The following is a 17948-nucleotide window of genomic DNA, read 5'->3' on the forward strand; positions in this document are numbered from 1 at the left end:
AAATACCTTCCTACAAGTAAGGTGTAGTGCCAATGGCCTTCTATCCAACCCAATTCCAACGACTAAGGGAGTTAAGCAAGGATGTGTTCTAGCTCCTATATTATTTGATATTTATATCAATGATATAGTAGACAATATATCACCAGTAGCTACAGCCCCCCATTTTAGCTAAGAAATCAAGAAATATTCTTTTATATGCTGATGACATAGCTCTACTCTCAAGAACTCCAATCGACTTGAAATGACTTTTAAATAAATTAGCAACCTACTGCCATAGTGAAATGCTGACGATAAATTATCAAAAAACAAAAATAATAGCTTTCCCTCGGGAAAAAAACAAACAACACTGGCAGATTCAAGGGCATAAAATCGAACAAGTTAAATCATTAAAGTACTTGGGATATGTCTTTCAAGCGACAGGGAACCATCTGATCCACAATAAACTTATGATTATTAATGCAAGGAGATCGATGAAAGCATTATTGACTTTCTACTTCTCCAAAGGTGGCCAAGCTTTTTTACCAGCCATAAAAATTTTTAATGCTAAAGTAATACCCCAATTGACTTTCGGCTCGCAGGTAAATAAGAACTTGAAATTTACTGATTTTGAATCTATACAGACCATCTTTCTGAGATCTATTATGGCAATCCCTTCATGTGTCCCAAATAACATTCTCAGATTATAAACTGGAGTTCAATCAATAGAGACTAAAATTTGGCTTCTAAGAATCAAAACCTGGTTAAAGCTTACTCTAAATCCTACTGGCCTTGCTCCAGATATTTTGAAAGACAATTTCCACTCTCCCTGGGCAAGTCTAGTGATGGATAAACTTCTAAAAATTGGCTTTTCACCCCAGCTCATTTTTACCATGGGATTCGAAGCAGCAACAATTAGTATACGCCAACGCCTGATAGATATCGACTACCAGCATCAGTTATTATTAGTTAAAAAACAGAGACATAACCCAAAGTTCTTTAATTCAATGCCATTCTTAACAAATCTGGAAATCCCTAAACATCGGATAGCCTTTACCCAAATCTGCTTAGATGTTTTACCTTCAGCCGTCATGAACGGCAGGTTCTCCAAAATACCTTATAAAGACCGAGTGTGTCTCTGCGGAGAGGGAGCTGTTGAGAACAATACTCATGTACTTCTTTATTGTCCTCTATACAAAACTCCAAGATACCATCTAATTACTCCTTTGCTATCTCCTTTTCCACATGAGTCTGAGCACTTCTGGATGGAATATCTCCTTGGAGATACTTCTTCAAAAGCAACTTTCCATGTGGCAAAATTTAGTGTTATTGCTCAAAGCCTTAGAACTAATATTCTAAAAAAGTCTTCTTAATTAATTTTAGCGACATCTAATTTAAATTGACTTATAAATATTTATGGCTATGCTGTTTTATATTAGTTTTATATTTCTTTTAAATTAAAATTTATCTATTGATATACTAATATTGCTGTATGGTATGTACATGATATGTCTTCACATGTCTTCTATTTTCTTTTATTACGCTGACCATTGGTCGAATAAATTGAATTGATTGATTGAATTGATTGACCTACACTTTGGATCTCCCTGCCTATTGACATTAGCAGGTGCCTTTATTGTACTCTTTTTGGCACCTTCTAAAAGTATTTTTGTTTAGGCAAGCCTACCCAGGCATGTAGAAGCTATTATTTTTATTCTAGTTTTAACTCATTGCTGGTTTTATTATTTTGAATGTTTTAAAATACCTGACTTTAACTGTTTTTCCCAATAATTTTATTCTTTTAATTCCTGCTATAAACCACTTTGAGCTTTTTTACAATAAAGCAACATATACATGTTGTAAATAAAATAAATAAATAAATTTTAGAGTCATTGTGGCCCTTGCGTCTCTTTCCTCTTTTGTACTGTCAGGCCATTTGGTACCATCTAGCTCAGTACTTATGAAATGGACTAGCATTGGCTCTCCAGGATTCCAGGCCATAGTCTTTTCCAGAGATTGGATTTTGGACCTTTGCATGCAAAGCATGTGCCCTACCACTGAGCTACACCCCTTTTAAATATATATATATATCTTTTAAAACTTCTCTTTCCAAATCTGTAATGAATGCACAGCATACTAGGGCAGATCCACACCATGCATTTAAAGCACATTCAACATACATTTGAAGCACATGAATCCCACTACAGAATTCTGGGAACTGTAGTTCGTTAAGTCTGGTGGTAACTATAACTCTGAAGGAGAAACTTCACTTCCCAGGATGCTTTAGGTGAAGTTATGTGCTTTAAATGCGAGTTGGGTGTGCTTTAAACGTATTATGTGGATCTGCCCTTGTATGCTTCATTACTTCATAAAAGTTGCCTATGTATAAATCATTTTAATTAAATTTTAAAAAGGAAATAAGCTATAAAGTTTACTTGGTGACCATGGGATAAACATCATCTCTCAGATAAACATACCCCTCATGGTGAAAAGAACAGAGGGGGACCATGACCACCTGAAGGAAGAACGGCACACTTAAAATATAGAGGAAATAATCATTTACAACCATAGTGTGAAATCAGATGCATATCAAGACATAGTATGAATAAATATTTATATAAGCATTAATGTCTAAGATGTTTATTGTTTAGACAACCTGTAAAGATATTTATAGTGCAATCCTATGCATATTTACTCAAAAGCAAGTCCCAATATATTACTCAGAGAGGGAAGCATGCACAGGACTCCAATTTAATAATAAGGAACTTCACTCACTCAATCCAAAATTCAGAATCATTCCACTTTAAGCTGTTTTGAAACTGTTTTATATTTGTTTTACAGTTATTGGATTTTAAATGGCTTTATTTCTTGTTGTGACCTGCCTTGGTTTCCAACTGTCCCTCACAGGATTGTTGGAAATATTCTATATACACACACACTTGAGATGTAAAAATACATACACCTCAAAACCAGTTGGCTATTAGAACTATTAGTTTCCTGCCAAATAAAAGCAATGACACCTATGTAAGCCCTGCCTTACTGCTTTAAATTAAAAAAAGGATCAGATGGGGACAGAAAGATTTACAACACAATCCTTTTCTATGTTCACTCAAAAGTCCCATTGATTTTCAGCACAATCCTAACCATGTCTACTCAACAGTAAGTCCTACTGAATTCAATGGGGTTAGCTCCCAAGTATGTGGAATTAGCATTAAAGTTTTACTCCCAGAAAAAAAATCATATTTGGAAGGTTTACAAAACAGGTTATGAATAAGACAAATAAGCTGCTCTCTTCCACAGTCCTGTAAAACTTAGACTTTGTTTGACTCCTTTATTAGAAAAGTATAGCAATGAAGCATGTACACTTTCTAAAACTTCTGTTCAAAAATTATTTGAAAAATAAAACATATAGTATATCATTTTCAAGTATTTTAAAAAAACCTTACATGTACACCTTTATGCCTGCCAAGATCCTGCTGTGATCTTCTGTTGTAGTGCAATCCTATCCATGTTTACTCAGAAGCAAGTCCCAACCCTCTACAGAGAAAATACTCTTTATGCAGCTGAAAGCTATATATTTACTGAATTCTTGATGTGAGACATATAGGAAAATGAAACTGTTGTGAGAACCTGAAATGAGGTTACCCTTGCTAATGTCAATCACAACCCTGACTTCACTTATTGGCTAAAAACATGAAAGGGCAGGGATTAGAGCAGAAGTTAGAGCAACTAACAGAAGTTGTGTGGGCGGCTGATGTTTTTGTGTATGTCTCAAGAACCAGACCACCTAGAAACTGAAAGTTTGGAGAATAATGCGAGTCACCCAGAGACCTGGAGAGGACCCCCAAAATCGAGAGTCTTCAGCTGAAAGCCAGAGATCTGGTAAACCTAGTCCCTACAGTGTGGCAGAGACTCTGCAGCCTGGCCATACTTGACATCTGTGGTAGAAGAGGGGAGAACAGTAAGCCTTGATGGCATTACATACAGGCTCTGAGACTACCTCGGGATACAGCAGATCCCTGGCCAGCTCAGCCTTGTTTTTGATTACTTGGCCCAATATTAAGTTTTCTGTCTGTAGGAACATTTCATTCTGTGCCCTAGATAATGCCCAACCTTACCAGGAGATGCTTCAGCAAAAGTCTGCTCAGTTCAACCATTACAGCTGCAGCTGCATATATTATAAGCTGGTAGGAAAGGGTTGGTCTCACTGCCATTAGTGCGAAACATTAGACATCCCTAATTTGTCCCATGATTTCAATGGGAAATAAATGTAAATATCTTGTCTGCATCCAGCCCAAGGACTTGGTTTGTTTAAAAAGTGTGTATAGTGTCTACCACAACATTTAGACTATTTTAGTAAAACAGATGAAACAGGCTCTGCTGTCTTCCCTTCCCCATACACACAAAACATTTATTAAGCAATGCTGGGTGGATCAGGGATAATACTATCACAGCATTTAAAAGAGACTAATTAGATAGCTAGATGCATCACAGGAGGGTCAGGGATCTATGAGAGGGGGGATGGTAGCAGAGGGAGGAATCACACAAAGTTGAGGTTAGATTACAACAAATTAATGCAAGGAAGCTCATGAAAATAATGTTTCCTATCCACTCCAACCCCAGGAGCACTCTGTGCCCCATTTTACATTGTTCCATAGATCCCCTGACCATCTACAGAGGCTTTTTGGGGTACACAAGTGACTGTAGGATGAGGAGAAAGAAATATATCTTATGATCCTAGCCTGTTCATGGAATGGTATGGTGATGATGAGAAGCAGCCAAGGCCTGTGAGATATACCACCTTTATTCCATGACTACATTAGGAATGGTCAGCAGATAATATATGGGCCATTCAAGGCTCCAACCCTATGTTACTCATATCTATCCCAATGCTGAAGACTTCTACCGAATGTTAATGAAAATATGGTAAGAACATTGCCCACCATATTAATATGAGGGGGAAGGAATGACTGAAGAATGAGTAAACTACAACATAACTATGATAAGAAAATAAATAACATATCATTCTTCAACAAATATGCATAAGCCGATATCCACATTTTCACAGAGATGTTTCAATTGAATATCTTACTTGCAGTGATCCTAAAGATAAACAATAGATTTAAACAAAGAAAGTTTAAAAAGCTAACAAAAAAATAAGAACAATGAGGAAAAGATAATAAAAATAACAAAAATAGTTAAATAAAGTTTCATTTTTATAGCCTTTAATAAGTTTCATATATTGGCTAGGGAAATTATATAGGTGAAAATAGGGCCATAAACAAATGGTGCTGAAATCTTGAAACTGCATCTTGTATTCTAGTGATTTATGAAAAGAGGCTACCTTTCAATAAACTTGTTAGGTGCTGTTTACCTCTTGTTATTTCTTCTATAGCAGGTAACTCTAGCATTTTAGGGTTTTTAAACAAGTTACTTCCCAAAATTTATTACATTGCTGAAATATGTCTAGCAATTTCAATTTCCAATTAGCATCAGTGACAAGCCTGTAAAAAGTTCCAATGCCAATTTGTGTTTAATCTTTTCAGAGACAGCGTTTGGAACTTTATGTTTTCACCGTCATCACCAGAATTTAAAATAAAGTACAATTCAAATTCAGTATTTAGATTAAAATTTTAGATCATTAAGACAAAGTTAGATGCGTTGTTTTGCAGGTGTAAGAATCTTGAGGGAGCTGGGTCAGTTAAGATTAAATTAAAATTTTACCTTCATCCCTCTCTGCTGCTGTTTATTTTTTTATTGGCTGTTTTCTTTCTTCGTATAGGCTTGAATTATTTTCTGATTCAGCATCTGGAAACCTCCAGAGCCAATGGCATATCATTAATCTGTGCAATGCTGACAACTAACTCCTATCTTGTTCTAGATATATATATATATACTTAATCAAGCCATGGCATTTTTTGAATCTTTCTTTTAATAAAATAATGGGGCAGTTGGGAGAAAGACCTTTGAGACATCCCCAAGAAGGTGATAAGCAATCATTCTACTGTATTTCAACATATGGTGCATTTTCAAACACCCAACTTATCTTTACATTTTCAGAGAACTATCAGTTCACGTGTAAGCACCGCTGTTTTAGACACATGCTTAATTCCCCCGCTGAAGTCTAAGAAACATAAAACTACTTAACATTGGCTGGATCATGATACTAATATTTATGCTGTCTAACATACACACACACCTATATTATTATTGTTGTTGTTGTTGTTGTTGTTGTTATTATTATTATTATTATTATTATTATTATTATTATTATTACTCACACTTTACAAGCAGGCTCAGGGCAGGGTTACAACAATTTAAAATTCAGTATTAGAAACAGTTCAAACAAATTACAGTCCCAGGAATAGTGTTGGTCCTCAAAACACATCTCAGATGTCAAAGGCCAGGGAAAACAGATGGGTCTTCAGCATTTGTGAAAACTGTAAAGTGAAGCTGTCAGATGCATCTCTGTGGGGAGGTAATTTCATAATTTAGGAGCTGCCATAAAAAATTTATTCTCCTAGGCCACCCCTCAAACTTCTGAGGGTTGTGGGACTACAAAGAGGGCCACCTTTTCTGACTTTAACATCAAAGACGGTCTGTAGGGAAGGAGGCATCTCTCTGCGGTTTGGGGCCTAATGCCAAGTAGGCTTCGAAGTGGTTTACAAAGTATGGAAAATGGATTATAAAAAAAAAACAGATAAAGAAGGATGGTGAAACTTGTTTAGCCTGAAGGCTGCATTCCCTCATAAACAAAGTTCGAAGGGCCATATTCCATGATGGGTTTAGCCAGAAGCAAAGTGGAAGTGACTAGAGGAAAAAGTGAGTAGAGCAATAGAAGTGACTTTTGTACACTTGGCTATATTGCAGTGTTGTGGAATTTACAACTAGGTTCTTTTTGGAGGAGACTCAATAACAAAGCCAAAAACCTGCTTTAAGATTATTTATTCAGCAAAGTATATAACTTGACTCAAATGGCGGTTGGGTACAGACATATATATACCCCTATATTAGTCATAGCCATGGCAACAGTCTCATCCAATTATTCTATGGTACTGAGATGCTCTGCCCCCGGCACCAGCCACCCTCCTCTGTGCATTCCTGCGATATCAGTATCCTTGGCACATGTTCAGTCTGCTACAGCAGTTCTATTCACTATTGTCTATGTGACTCCCCTGCTCAGAAAGAATGGCGACCAGAATGCTCCTCAGCAGCCACACAAACGTTTCCATACATATACATACACATCTATATATCCTTCATCCAGGTAAGCAAGATGCATTGTCACCATTCAAGGTCACATTCTAGCCAATTAAAAAGAAAGGAGTGTGTGGAGAAACACTAGTGAGCATCAGTGTGGGGCAGGGGAAGCCAACATGGTGCCCCAAGCATTATTGTTTTGGTGTTCTATCCCAACACATCTGAATATGTGGCATTCGCTTGTTCAGCTCCAGCACCCTCAGTCACTTGTATATCTACTCCATTAAACTGCTCTGCTTTTTTCTTGTTTATGGTCCCTTGGGCTTGGAGCTATCTCCAAGAACATCTTCAAATTCTTCTTCAACCCCATCTTTCCACTAATCCCTTTGGAATAATAATAATAATAATAATAATAATAAATAGTAATAATAATAATAAGCCAATCCAGTGCTCTACTCTATGCCTAACTACTTCAAACTGGTTTGCAATGGCATATTGCTAAAGAAATAAAATGATTACATACGTATGTACTTCAAACTGAAATACTGTCTTCCTTTATTTGACCCTGCCTGCACTTTTCTCACCTTCCTACAGTCTCTTTCCTATTGGATTATAAACCCTTTAGGATAGAGATCTATCCTATAGTTTCTTTTGTTTCTTTTTTAAAAAAAGCTCTGTACATCCCTGATTTATTTACTAAATTACTAAATATTAATTATAGCTGCCCAATTTGGATTAGGTGAGTGAAGTTCCTTATCATTTGAGATTGCAATTCTGTGCACGCTTCCCTGTTTGAATACATTGGGACTTGCTTCTGAGTAAACATCTTAGGATTGCACTACATTTACAAGTTGTGTAAATAATAAAACATCTTTGGTATCTGATTTTACACTATGGTTGTACAATATTATTTTCTCTACATTTTGTGTGCCCTTCTTGCTTGGGGTAGTCATGGTCCTCCTCCATTGTTTTCACCCTGAGGGACAGATTAGGCTGAGAGATAGTGAATAAACCATGGTTACCAAGTAAACTTTGTAGCAGATTTCCATTTTAAAAACTAATTAAAATGATTTATATGCAGGCAAAGTTTATGAATTAATGCAGATCCACACAATACATTTAAAGCACATCCAACTCGCATTTAACATGCATGACTCCCCCCCCAATGATGGGAAGTGTAGTTTTTCCTCACAGTTGTAGTACCACCTACCCTTAACAAACTATAGTTTCCATGATTCTGTGGTGGGATTCATGTACTTCAAATGTATGTTGAACGTGCTTTAAATGCATGGTGTGGATCTGCCCTAGGTATGTTGTGCATTCATTAGTGAAGTTAAAAGAGCAATTTTAAAAGATAATTATTAAGCAGGGGAAATGCTGTAGCTCAGTGGTAGGGCACATGCTTTGCATGCAAAGACCCAAATCCAATGTCTGTAAAAAGACTGTTGTCTGGAATCCTGAAGAGCCAATGCTAGCTCATGTCATCAGTAGCGACCTAGGTGGTACCACATGGCCTGAGACAATATAAGGGAGATTCCTTTGTTCCTAAAAGAGGAAAGAGACCCAAGGGCCACAGTGACTTTGAAATTTATTTATGTATTCTACTTCCAACATTTATATGCCACTTTACTGTAGAAAACCTCAAAGCAGTTTACAGAAGGAATTAAAACTATAAAACTATTGGGGAAAACAGTTAAAAACAGGTATTTTAAAACATTCCAAATAATAAAACCAGCAATGAGTTTAAAACAGATAAAAAGCATAATAGCTTTTACATGCCTGGGTAGGCTTGTCTAAAAATAATAATGTTTTTAGCAGGTGTTGGAAAGAGTAAAATGAAGGTGCCTACCTAAAGTCAATAGGCAGGGAGTTCCAAAGAGTAGGTGCTGCCACACTAAAGGATCCATTTCTTACAAGAATAGAGCAAGTACTGTGTGGCACCCATAACACGGAAAGCACTCCTTGAACTTGGCCTGGTAGCAAATTGGCAGCCAGTGCAGATTTCAGAGCAGAGACAATATTTGCTGACAGGGTCTAACTCATGTCAGCAATCATGCCGCAGCATTATGCACTAACTGGAGCCCTTGGGTCAGGTTGTGCTGCATGAGTATTTCTGTGACCTTGGCTGATTGGCTGCCAGGATTTTTTTTAGTTCTGTTTTTTCGTTAGGAATTCTGACTGGTTGTGGGATGCTGAGTTTTCTGCCCTAGTCTTAGGAATCTTGTTGTGGTTGGTATTTATTTATTATTTGATTTATATCCTGCCATTCCTCCCAGTAGGTATGGTATGGTATTGCATTTAGGGAATCATCACTGTCTTTTTTTTCTTTCCTATTTGCATTTTATTTACCTCTGTCCTTACTCTTTTACCTCCATAAAAGCAATATCAATGGTTCCATGTGCTCAGCTCAATTCCTTTAAATCCATTGATGATGCACCTTGTTGTTTGCATGATGGCTTATTTCTTGCCATTAGTGATAAAAGTGAATTCACATACTGGGAAGTTGCTCCCAAGCTACTGAATTTGAAGAAAGACCAAATCATGTGTTTTATCTCTGTCAATTATTACTCACTGGAATTGTGTTAGCTGTCAAAGTGAGTTTATAGCAGCCCACAGAATAGGCAGGAAAGAGTAGAGAATCTTCTTAACTCTTACCCATTTCCCAAACCTCTATCTGCAGTGAAGGATCAGGGATGTAAAGAAGTCTGGAGCATCCACATTAAAAGGCAGGCAGGACATTCCAGGCAGGGGATTGCCAATCCCAGCTGTCCATGGAGGCTCAAGTTTCGACTGTGTGCCAGGCGGCGCTGTATCAACTCCATCTGATATGGAGGCTGCGCCCCTAGCTTCCCAACCATCTGCTCCCACCAGTAGTACATGCCCTGGTCACCTCTCGCTTAGACTACTGTAATGCGCTCTACGTGGGATTACCCTTGAAAACGGTCCAGAAGTTGCAACTGGTACAGAATGCAGCGGCTCGTCTGATCAAAGACAGCTGCCGGCAGGACCATATCACTCCAGTGTTAATGGAGTTGCATTGGATACCGGTTGCTTACCGAGCCCAATTCAAGGTGTTGGTTTTAACCTTTAAATCCCTATACGGTTTTGGACCAGTCTATCTGAAGGAGCGCCTCCAGCATCGGCAGGGATGCCTCTCAACAAGATCAGCCTCAGAAGACCTTCTCTCGATCCCACCGGTTAAAACAGCAAGGCTGGTGAGGACCAGAGGGAGGGCCTTTTCAACAGTGGCCCCCACCCTATGGAACTCTCTCCCAAATGATCTCCGCTATGCCCCTTCTTTGATGAGCTTCCGCCGGACTTTGAAGACTTGGCTTTTCCGGCAGGCCTTTGGAATGGGTTAAGTTTTACTGTTGGGTTCTTAAATTCAATTTTTAATGTTCAATGTATTTTATCTTGTACGTTGCCCAGAGTGGCTCGTCAACCAGCCAGATGGGTGACTAATAATAATAATAATAATAATAATAATAATAATAATAATAATAATAATAATAATGTTGATCTCTTTGCAGAGGATTCCTAGTTAGGTCTTACCAACAGCACAATCCAAACCATATTTACTCAGAAGTAACAACAGCATCTACTTGTTGAGTTCTATGGGGCTTACTCCCTTAGTAACCGTGTTTAGAATTGCAGCCTTCAGGACATCCATCTTTACTCCTGAGTGTTCCCATGTAACAACTCTACAACATTAGGCTCCCTTCTTCCTACAATGGCCTTCTGGCAACTGCCCTGGCCTGAGGGTACTTAAACCCTTCTTGCCAGAAGCAAGTAGGCTAGATTACATGATCCCTATCTAGGCTCACTAAACAGGTGAGAAGGAATGATTGTGTCACTCCATCTGGACCTAGGAACACCCTCATTTAGCTAAGATTTCTGTTTTTTCAATTGAATTTTTTTTTAAATAGTATGCTCCAAGCAACTGTGGTTGTTGTCTAACATATCATGCTTAAGGATCATATTGGATCCCACCCCGTGACATCACTAGGGCCCACCCCTGAAATCTCAGGGTTTGGGATGCTTCTGGCCTGGCAACCCTATTCCCTACAGGCCCTGAAAAGGTCAGAAAACACAACTTCCTTTCAAGTCCCTCCGCCCTCAGAAATTTGGGGGTGGCCCAGAAGAAAGAATTTTCTTTGGCACCCCTAGGTTGTTAAATTCCCTTCCCACAGAGATGCATCAGGCACCTTCACTTTACAGTTTCAGCAAATGTTGAAGATCCATCTCTTTACCTTGGCCTTTGACACGTGAGATTTGTTTTGAGGACCAACCTCATTCTTATGACTGTAATTTGTTTGAACTGTTTTTAATACTGAATTTTAAATGGTTGTAAACCTGCCTTGGGGCTTGCTTGTGAAGTGTGGGTAGTTGTAGTTGTAGTTGTACTACTACTACTAGTAGTAGTAGTAGTAGTAGAAAGGAGAAGGAGAAGAGTGTTTGTGTGTTGGACAGCCTAACTATTAATGTCATGATCCAGCCAGTGTTAAGCAGTTTTATGTTTCTTAGGCTTCAGCAGGAGAGTTAATAATTTGTCTAAAACAGGGGTGCTTGCACATGAACAGTTGGTTCTCTGAAAATTGAAAGATAAGTTGGGTATTTGAAAATGCATCCAAAGTTGAAATAAGCAGTAGTAAGAATACTTCTCACCTTCCTGGGGATGCCTCAAAGGTCTTTCTCCCAATAGTCCCACTATTTGATTAAAAGAAAGATTCCAGAAATGCCATGGCTTTATTAAGACAATAAATATATCTACAACAGGATAGGAACTAGTTGTCAGCATTGTTCAGATTAATGATAGGCAAGTGGCTCTGGAGGTTTCCAGATGCTGAAAGAGAACATAATTCCAGGCTATACAAAGAAAGAAAACAGCCAAGAAAAAATAAACAGCAGCAGAGAGGAATGAAGGTAATTTTTTAATTCCATCTTATCTGAACTAGACCCCGCAAGATTCTTCCACCTGCAAGACAAGGCACCAGCTTTGTGTTAATTAAATAAAAATGAATTTAAACACTGAATTGAATTATACTTTATTTTAAATTGTGGTGGTGGTGGTGAAAACATGAAGTTCCAAAATCTGTCTCCAAGAAGTTAAATACAAATTGGCACTGGAACTTTTTATAGGCTTGTCATTGACGCTATTTGGAAATCAAAATTGCTTGAATATTTCAGTGATATAATAGAAGTAACTTTTTTAAAAAAACAAACCCTAAAATTACCTGTTATAGAAGAAATAACAAGGGGTAAGCAGCCTCTAACATGTTTATTGAAAGGTGGCATCTTTTCATAAATCTCTAGCATACAAGTTGCAGTTTTGAGATTTCAGCATCATTTCTTTTTGCTTATATGATCCTATTTTCATCTATACAATTTCCACTGCCAATATATGAAATTTACTAAGACTGTATAAATGAAACTTCACTTAGCTATTTTTGTTATTTTTATTATCTTTTTGCTTATTGTTCTTACTTTTATTCTCTTACTTTTTTCATTTTCTTTGTTTAAATCAATTGTTTGACTTTAGGATCATTGTAAGTAAGATATATCAATGACAACATCTCTGTGAAAATGTGGATATTGGTTTATGCATTTTTGTTGAAAATATGTCATTTGTTTTTTATCATAGTTATGTTGCAGTTTGTTCTATTTTTCAATATACCCTTCCCCCTCATGTTAACATGGTGCACAAAGTTCTACCATATTTTCAATAACATTTGGTAGAGATCTGCAGCACTGGGATAGATATGTGTAACATTGCGTTGGAGGCTTGAATGGCCTGCATATTATCTGTTGACCATTCCTAATGTAGTTATAGCAAGCAAGATGGTACATCTCAGTTTTCTATATCAGTACAAAACCACAGGACTTGGCTGCTCCTCACCATCACCATACCATACCATGGAATGCATGGAATGCAAAGGCTAAGATCAAAATATGTTTCTTTCTCGTCATCTTACAATCACTTGGATATCCCACAATGCCTCTCTAGATGGTCAGGGGAGCTCTGGAACAATTTGGAATGGGGTTCAGGGTGCTGCTGGGGCTGGAGTGGATAGGAAACATTAATTCCATGAGATTTCTTGTGTTAATTTGTTGGAATCCAAGCTTGACCTTGTGTGATTTCCCCCCTCTGCTAGCATTCCTTCTCTCACAGCATTCTGTAGGATTCCTGGCCCTCCTGGGATGCAGGTGTCTGTACAGGTCAGAACAATAAAGCTCTCTTCCATGAAGTTCCTTACATTAAATTAACATGTTTTAGGATGCAAGCCATAAAGTGTTGGTAGTCAGAAGAGGCAGTGATGGCAGATGGGCACACATAGCATTCATCTTTCTACTTTAGCTGTGTGGTATTTAGTTTCTAAGATGGTGAACAGAGAATTGTCTGTCTGTCTGTCTGTCTGTCTATCTATCTATCTATCTAAAAAGAGTCTTTTTTTAGTGCCATGATAGCATTATGCCTCATCCAGCTGGAATTTATTATACATTATAATTAGTATGCAAGATTTGATATGCAGGATTTCTATAATGCTTAATCAAGAGATCTCTACCCAGTTTACATTATTATTTTAAAGTGAGGGAACATTCAAAATATCACACTTCCAGCCTGAAGTAATGCTGTCCACTGCGCTACCTCTGGGTTCTACTTTATCCACTGTAGGCAGTACCAGTGATAGTACACAGCTAACACACTTAACGTCTGAAGATGTTGTCTCTCCAGGGCATTATTTACAGGCACACACCTTCTCTCCATCAAAGGTCCCAGGGTCCACCTGGAGTTGCAGTGGCATTCTAAAAGCACATCTCAAGTGTAAAGTTTACTGGGAGTGTCATGCCACCCAATGTTCACACCCTTTCTCTGGCTAAAAATGCAGCCAGGCAAGCCACCACTGGTGGTCCCCCTAGCACTTCAATATGTCACAATATATCTGCACACATTCATTCCGGTGTTGGCTAAAGTGTCAGTGAAAGCTTCTTTCTCACTGGATGATCCTCCCAGATCTGGGAAAAGCAGGTCCAACACGATGCCCCACTAGAGTATTTCAGGGATTGCTTAATAAATGTTGTGTGTGTATGGAGGAGGGGAGACAGCAGAGCCTGTTTCATCTGTTTTACTAAAATAGTCTCAGTGTTGTGGTAGACACTATACACACTTATTAAAGAAACCAAATCCTTGGGCTGGATGCAGACTTAAGATATTTACATGTACTTCCTATTGAAATCATGGGACTAGTTAAGGATGACTAATGTTTCACACTGATGGCAGTAAGACCAAACCTTTGCTATCAGCTTATAGTATATAAATTATTATTGCAGTCTAGACTATTGCTGAAGCATCTCCTGGTAGATTTGAATATTTTCTAGGGTGCAGATTGAAATGCTGCTACAAACACTCACAAAACCTAATATTAGACCAAATAATCCAAAGCAAGGCTGTGCTAGCAAGGGAACTGCTGTACTCCGAAATAGTCTCAGGGCCAGTGTGTAATGCCATCAACCCCAGTCATGGCCTGACTGTTCTGCTCCCCTTCTACCACGGATGTTAAGAATGGCCAGGGTGCAGAGGTGGTGGTGTCCCCACCACACTGTACAGCTCTGCCAACGGGGGTGTGGGACTGGATTGTACTCTTGAGTGTTTTTTTTTTAAAAAAAAATATTAACCATTCTGTTAACAATTCCATCTAAACTCTTCACACTTGTATTTATCACTTTATTTGGATGCAAAAATTCCTAGAAGCATGTTCACAGCAAAACAAAAGCAAACATGGTGACTTGGTAGTGTTTAGTATCAACTATTATTATCCAGCAGCTTGTTGACTGCAGTGACCCAGTGGAATCAAAGTGTCCATTCAAATTTAGAGCAAATGAAACTCCCAAGTCCAGATGTTATTTGGACCCTTACCATTGACCATGCGAGCCTAAGCTGATGGACAAGATCTAGAGGGCCACAGGTTCCTACCCTTGAGTTAAATGAATGAATATGGAAATTAGAAGTAATTCAATTAGGGATGTGCTATTGCAAAAGTGGGACAGTATTTAACCATCTCTAGCCACTGGAATCTCTCCATTAATGTATGTTTTCTTTGAATTGTTTTCAGCAAACTAGGATATACTATGACTTTAATATGCAGAAGGAAAAGGATTTAGAAAGAACATGTTATATTATACTACTTTATCTTAACAACAACAACAACAACAATAAATAATGGGGACCTCCTACTGGGAGGAAGGGTAGGATATCAACCAACCAAATAAATAAATAAAATTTTTACTATTACCATAATTATTATTTAACTTTATTTCCTGCTTTAGAAGGGACATGTTACAAAAAAAAGTTTCATTGGAACAGCAGAAAAATTTTAAATATTATTGAAATTGGAAAAGTCAATATCAGAATGTTATAAATAAGTTGTTAGAAGTTGTAGAAAAAAATTTAATTTAAAAAAGAATTGGACTGTGTGAATTATAATTAGATGATTTAGTAACATAACTACATTGTATTTCTTTTCATTTGTTTAAATTACTCTTATGTAATTAATTAAATTAAATTAATTATGTAAACTTAAATTTGATTTGTTTTCAGCTCCTTTGTATTTCATTTGAGGATATTGTTGCTGTTATTATCTATTTCATTAATAAAACTTTTTTAAAAAACTGGTTTAACCAAAAAGCATGGTGAAATGAACCTGATTGGAATGAAAAACATGGTGAATTGAACAGAGAAATGATGTAAGATACCACCTCAAATATTGCAATCCTATGCATGTTTTCTTTGAAACAAGTGCCACCATGTTCAGTGAAGCTCACCCCATAGCAACCTACTGCTAACAAATGATTATGCATGATGAATTAGCCTTTAAATATTTATATCCATATACACATTCAGAGGATACTTCACCTGATCAGCTTTCCCTGAGTAGATTGATATAGCTGCCTGTACAAAGCCTATTTGTTAATTTGTTTTAAATCATACACACCACATTACATTTTCAGTCAGATATAGTGAATTAATCAGCTCATAGAGAATCAATCTGAACTCAGAGACTTTCCAAACTGGGGAAATGTTCAGTATGTCTCAACAAATGCTCACATTTACTTACAAATGATGCATACCAGGTTGAACATTAGATTATTCGCTGAGACCCTTTGTGGCATTCATCCTCATCAAGGATGAATGAATGAATGACAGTTTATTCGACCACATTGTCAGTAAATCCTCATCAAGGAATGACAAATGTAAGAAAATGTTGATCATGATGATCTTTTGACATTTCCTGGGTCCCTGTTTAAATGGGAACCCCAATGTGTCTTTTCTTGGGGGAAAACAGGCCAGACTGTGTTGGGCTTGTTTGATGTCAATGGGATTTATTTCTAATTAACATTGCATGGAACTGTATCTCAGTGTCAACATTTTGAGATTTCAGACTGGTTTCCCATAAACTTGCAAATGACTGGGGAAGTCAAACAGATGCCAATTTCCACCATTTAGCACAGAAAGAGAGAAAGGGTGGGAAGAAAAGAGAGTGAGTGAAAAAGAAAGGTATGGACTATGTATGAATTATGATAATTAATTCAACTTACAATACAATTTATCTGTTTAGGACACCAGCATCAGAGAGACTGAAATAAAGAACCAGTCTGTTACTATGGAGTTTACACTGGTCGGTCTAACTTGCTCTGCAGAATTACAGACACTTCTCTTTGGGGTATTCACATTAATCTATGCTACTGCTTTAGCTAGTAACTTCCTCCTCATCTTTACCATATGTACTTGCAAGAAACTCCATACTCCCATGTACTTCCTGCTCATCAACTTATCCTTAGTGAATGTGTTGTCCATCTCAGTTACAACTCCAAAATTGCTCCAGACTCTTTGGACCCACAGAAACACCATCTCTTGTTATGGCTGCATTACACAGTTGTTTCTATTCGTATGGTGTTTGGGAACAGAGCTTTTTCTCCTCTCATTTATGGCTTTTGACCGTTATGCTGCTGTCTGCCATCCTTTGCAGTACACAGTCATCATGAAGAAGGAAGTGTGTGTTGGCATAGCTAGTGGAGCGTGGCTTGCTGGGATGGTCAGTTCTGCTGTTTATGTTGGACTTCTGCTGAAACTTTCCTTCTGCAACTCTAACATAGTCAACCATTTCTTCTGTGATGTACCCCCACTTTTAAAACTTTCATGCTCTGACACCAGTCTGAATGAGATTATGGCCTTTGTGGCAGATGTGATCATTGGGGTTAGTAGCTGTGGGTTAACACTAACATCTTACTGCTTTATCCTGAGAGCTATCTTCAGAATCCGTTCCACTGAAGGGAAGAAGAAAGCTTTCTCCACATGTTCCTCCCATCTCATTGTAGTCAGTTTTTTCTTCTCTTCAGTCATTTACACATATATAAGGCCCAGCTCAGACTACTCTCTAGACAAAGACAAATTTGTTTCTCTCCTTTATTCAGTGGTAACCCCAGTGGTGAATCCACTCATATATTCTCTGAGAAACAAAGAAGTAAAAGAGGCACTCAAGACAATTACTGGAAGAGGCAAGCTGCTCCAGTGACCTCAAGCTTAATCTGCAAAGATCTATTACATCACTGCTGCTGCTGCTGTTGTTAGTGGGAGGAGTTGAACAGGAGAAAAGTTGGCCGAAATAAACTGTTGGATTATTCATATGCACCAAGATATGCTCCATATGACTGGAAATCTATTGTGGAACGTAAATCCAGGCATTCTTCAATCTGTACGCATAATAACTTTTCAT

The 17948-nt window shown here is 37.8% G+C and overlaps 1 protein-coding gene across 1 annotated transcript; it reads left to right on the forward strand.

The window, feature by feature from the left end:
• The first annotated feature begins 821 nt into the window (after positions 1-821).
• On the forward strand, positions 822-17747 carry LOC133367896 (olfactory receptor 13G1-like). The gene is made up of 2 exons (XM_061591983.1): positions 822-1148; positions 16791-17747. The coding sequence occupies exons 1-2, from the start codon at positions 822-824 to the stop codon at positions 17745-17747; spliced, it is 1284 nt and encodes a 427-aa protein (XP_061447967.1).
• Positions 17748-17948: the final 201 nt, after the last annotated feature.

The sequence above is a fragment of the Rhineura floridana genome, chromosome 11 (assembly GCF_030035675.1).
Source record: "Rhineura floridana isolate rRhiFlo1 chromosome 11, rRhiFlo1.hap2, whole genome shotgun sequence".
Classification (NCBI taxonomy): Eukaryota; Metazoa; Chordata; class Lepidosauria; order Squamata; family Rhineuridae; genus Rhineura; species Rhineura floridana.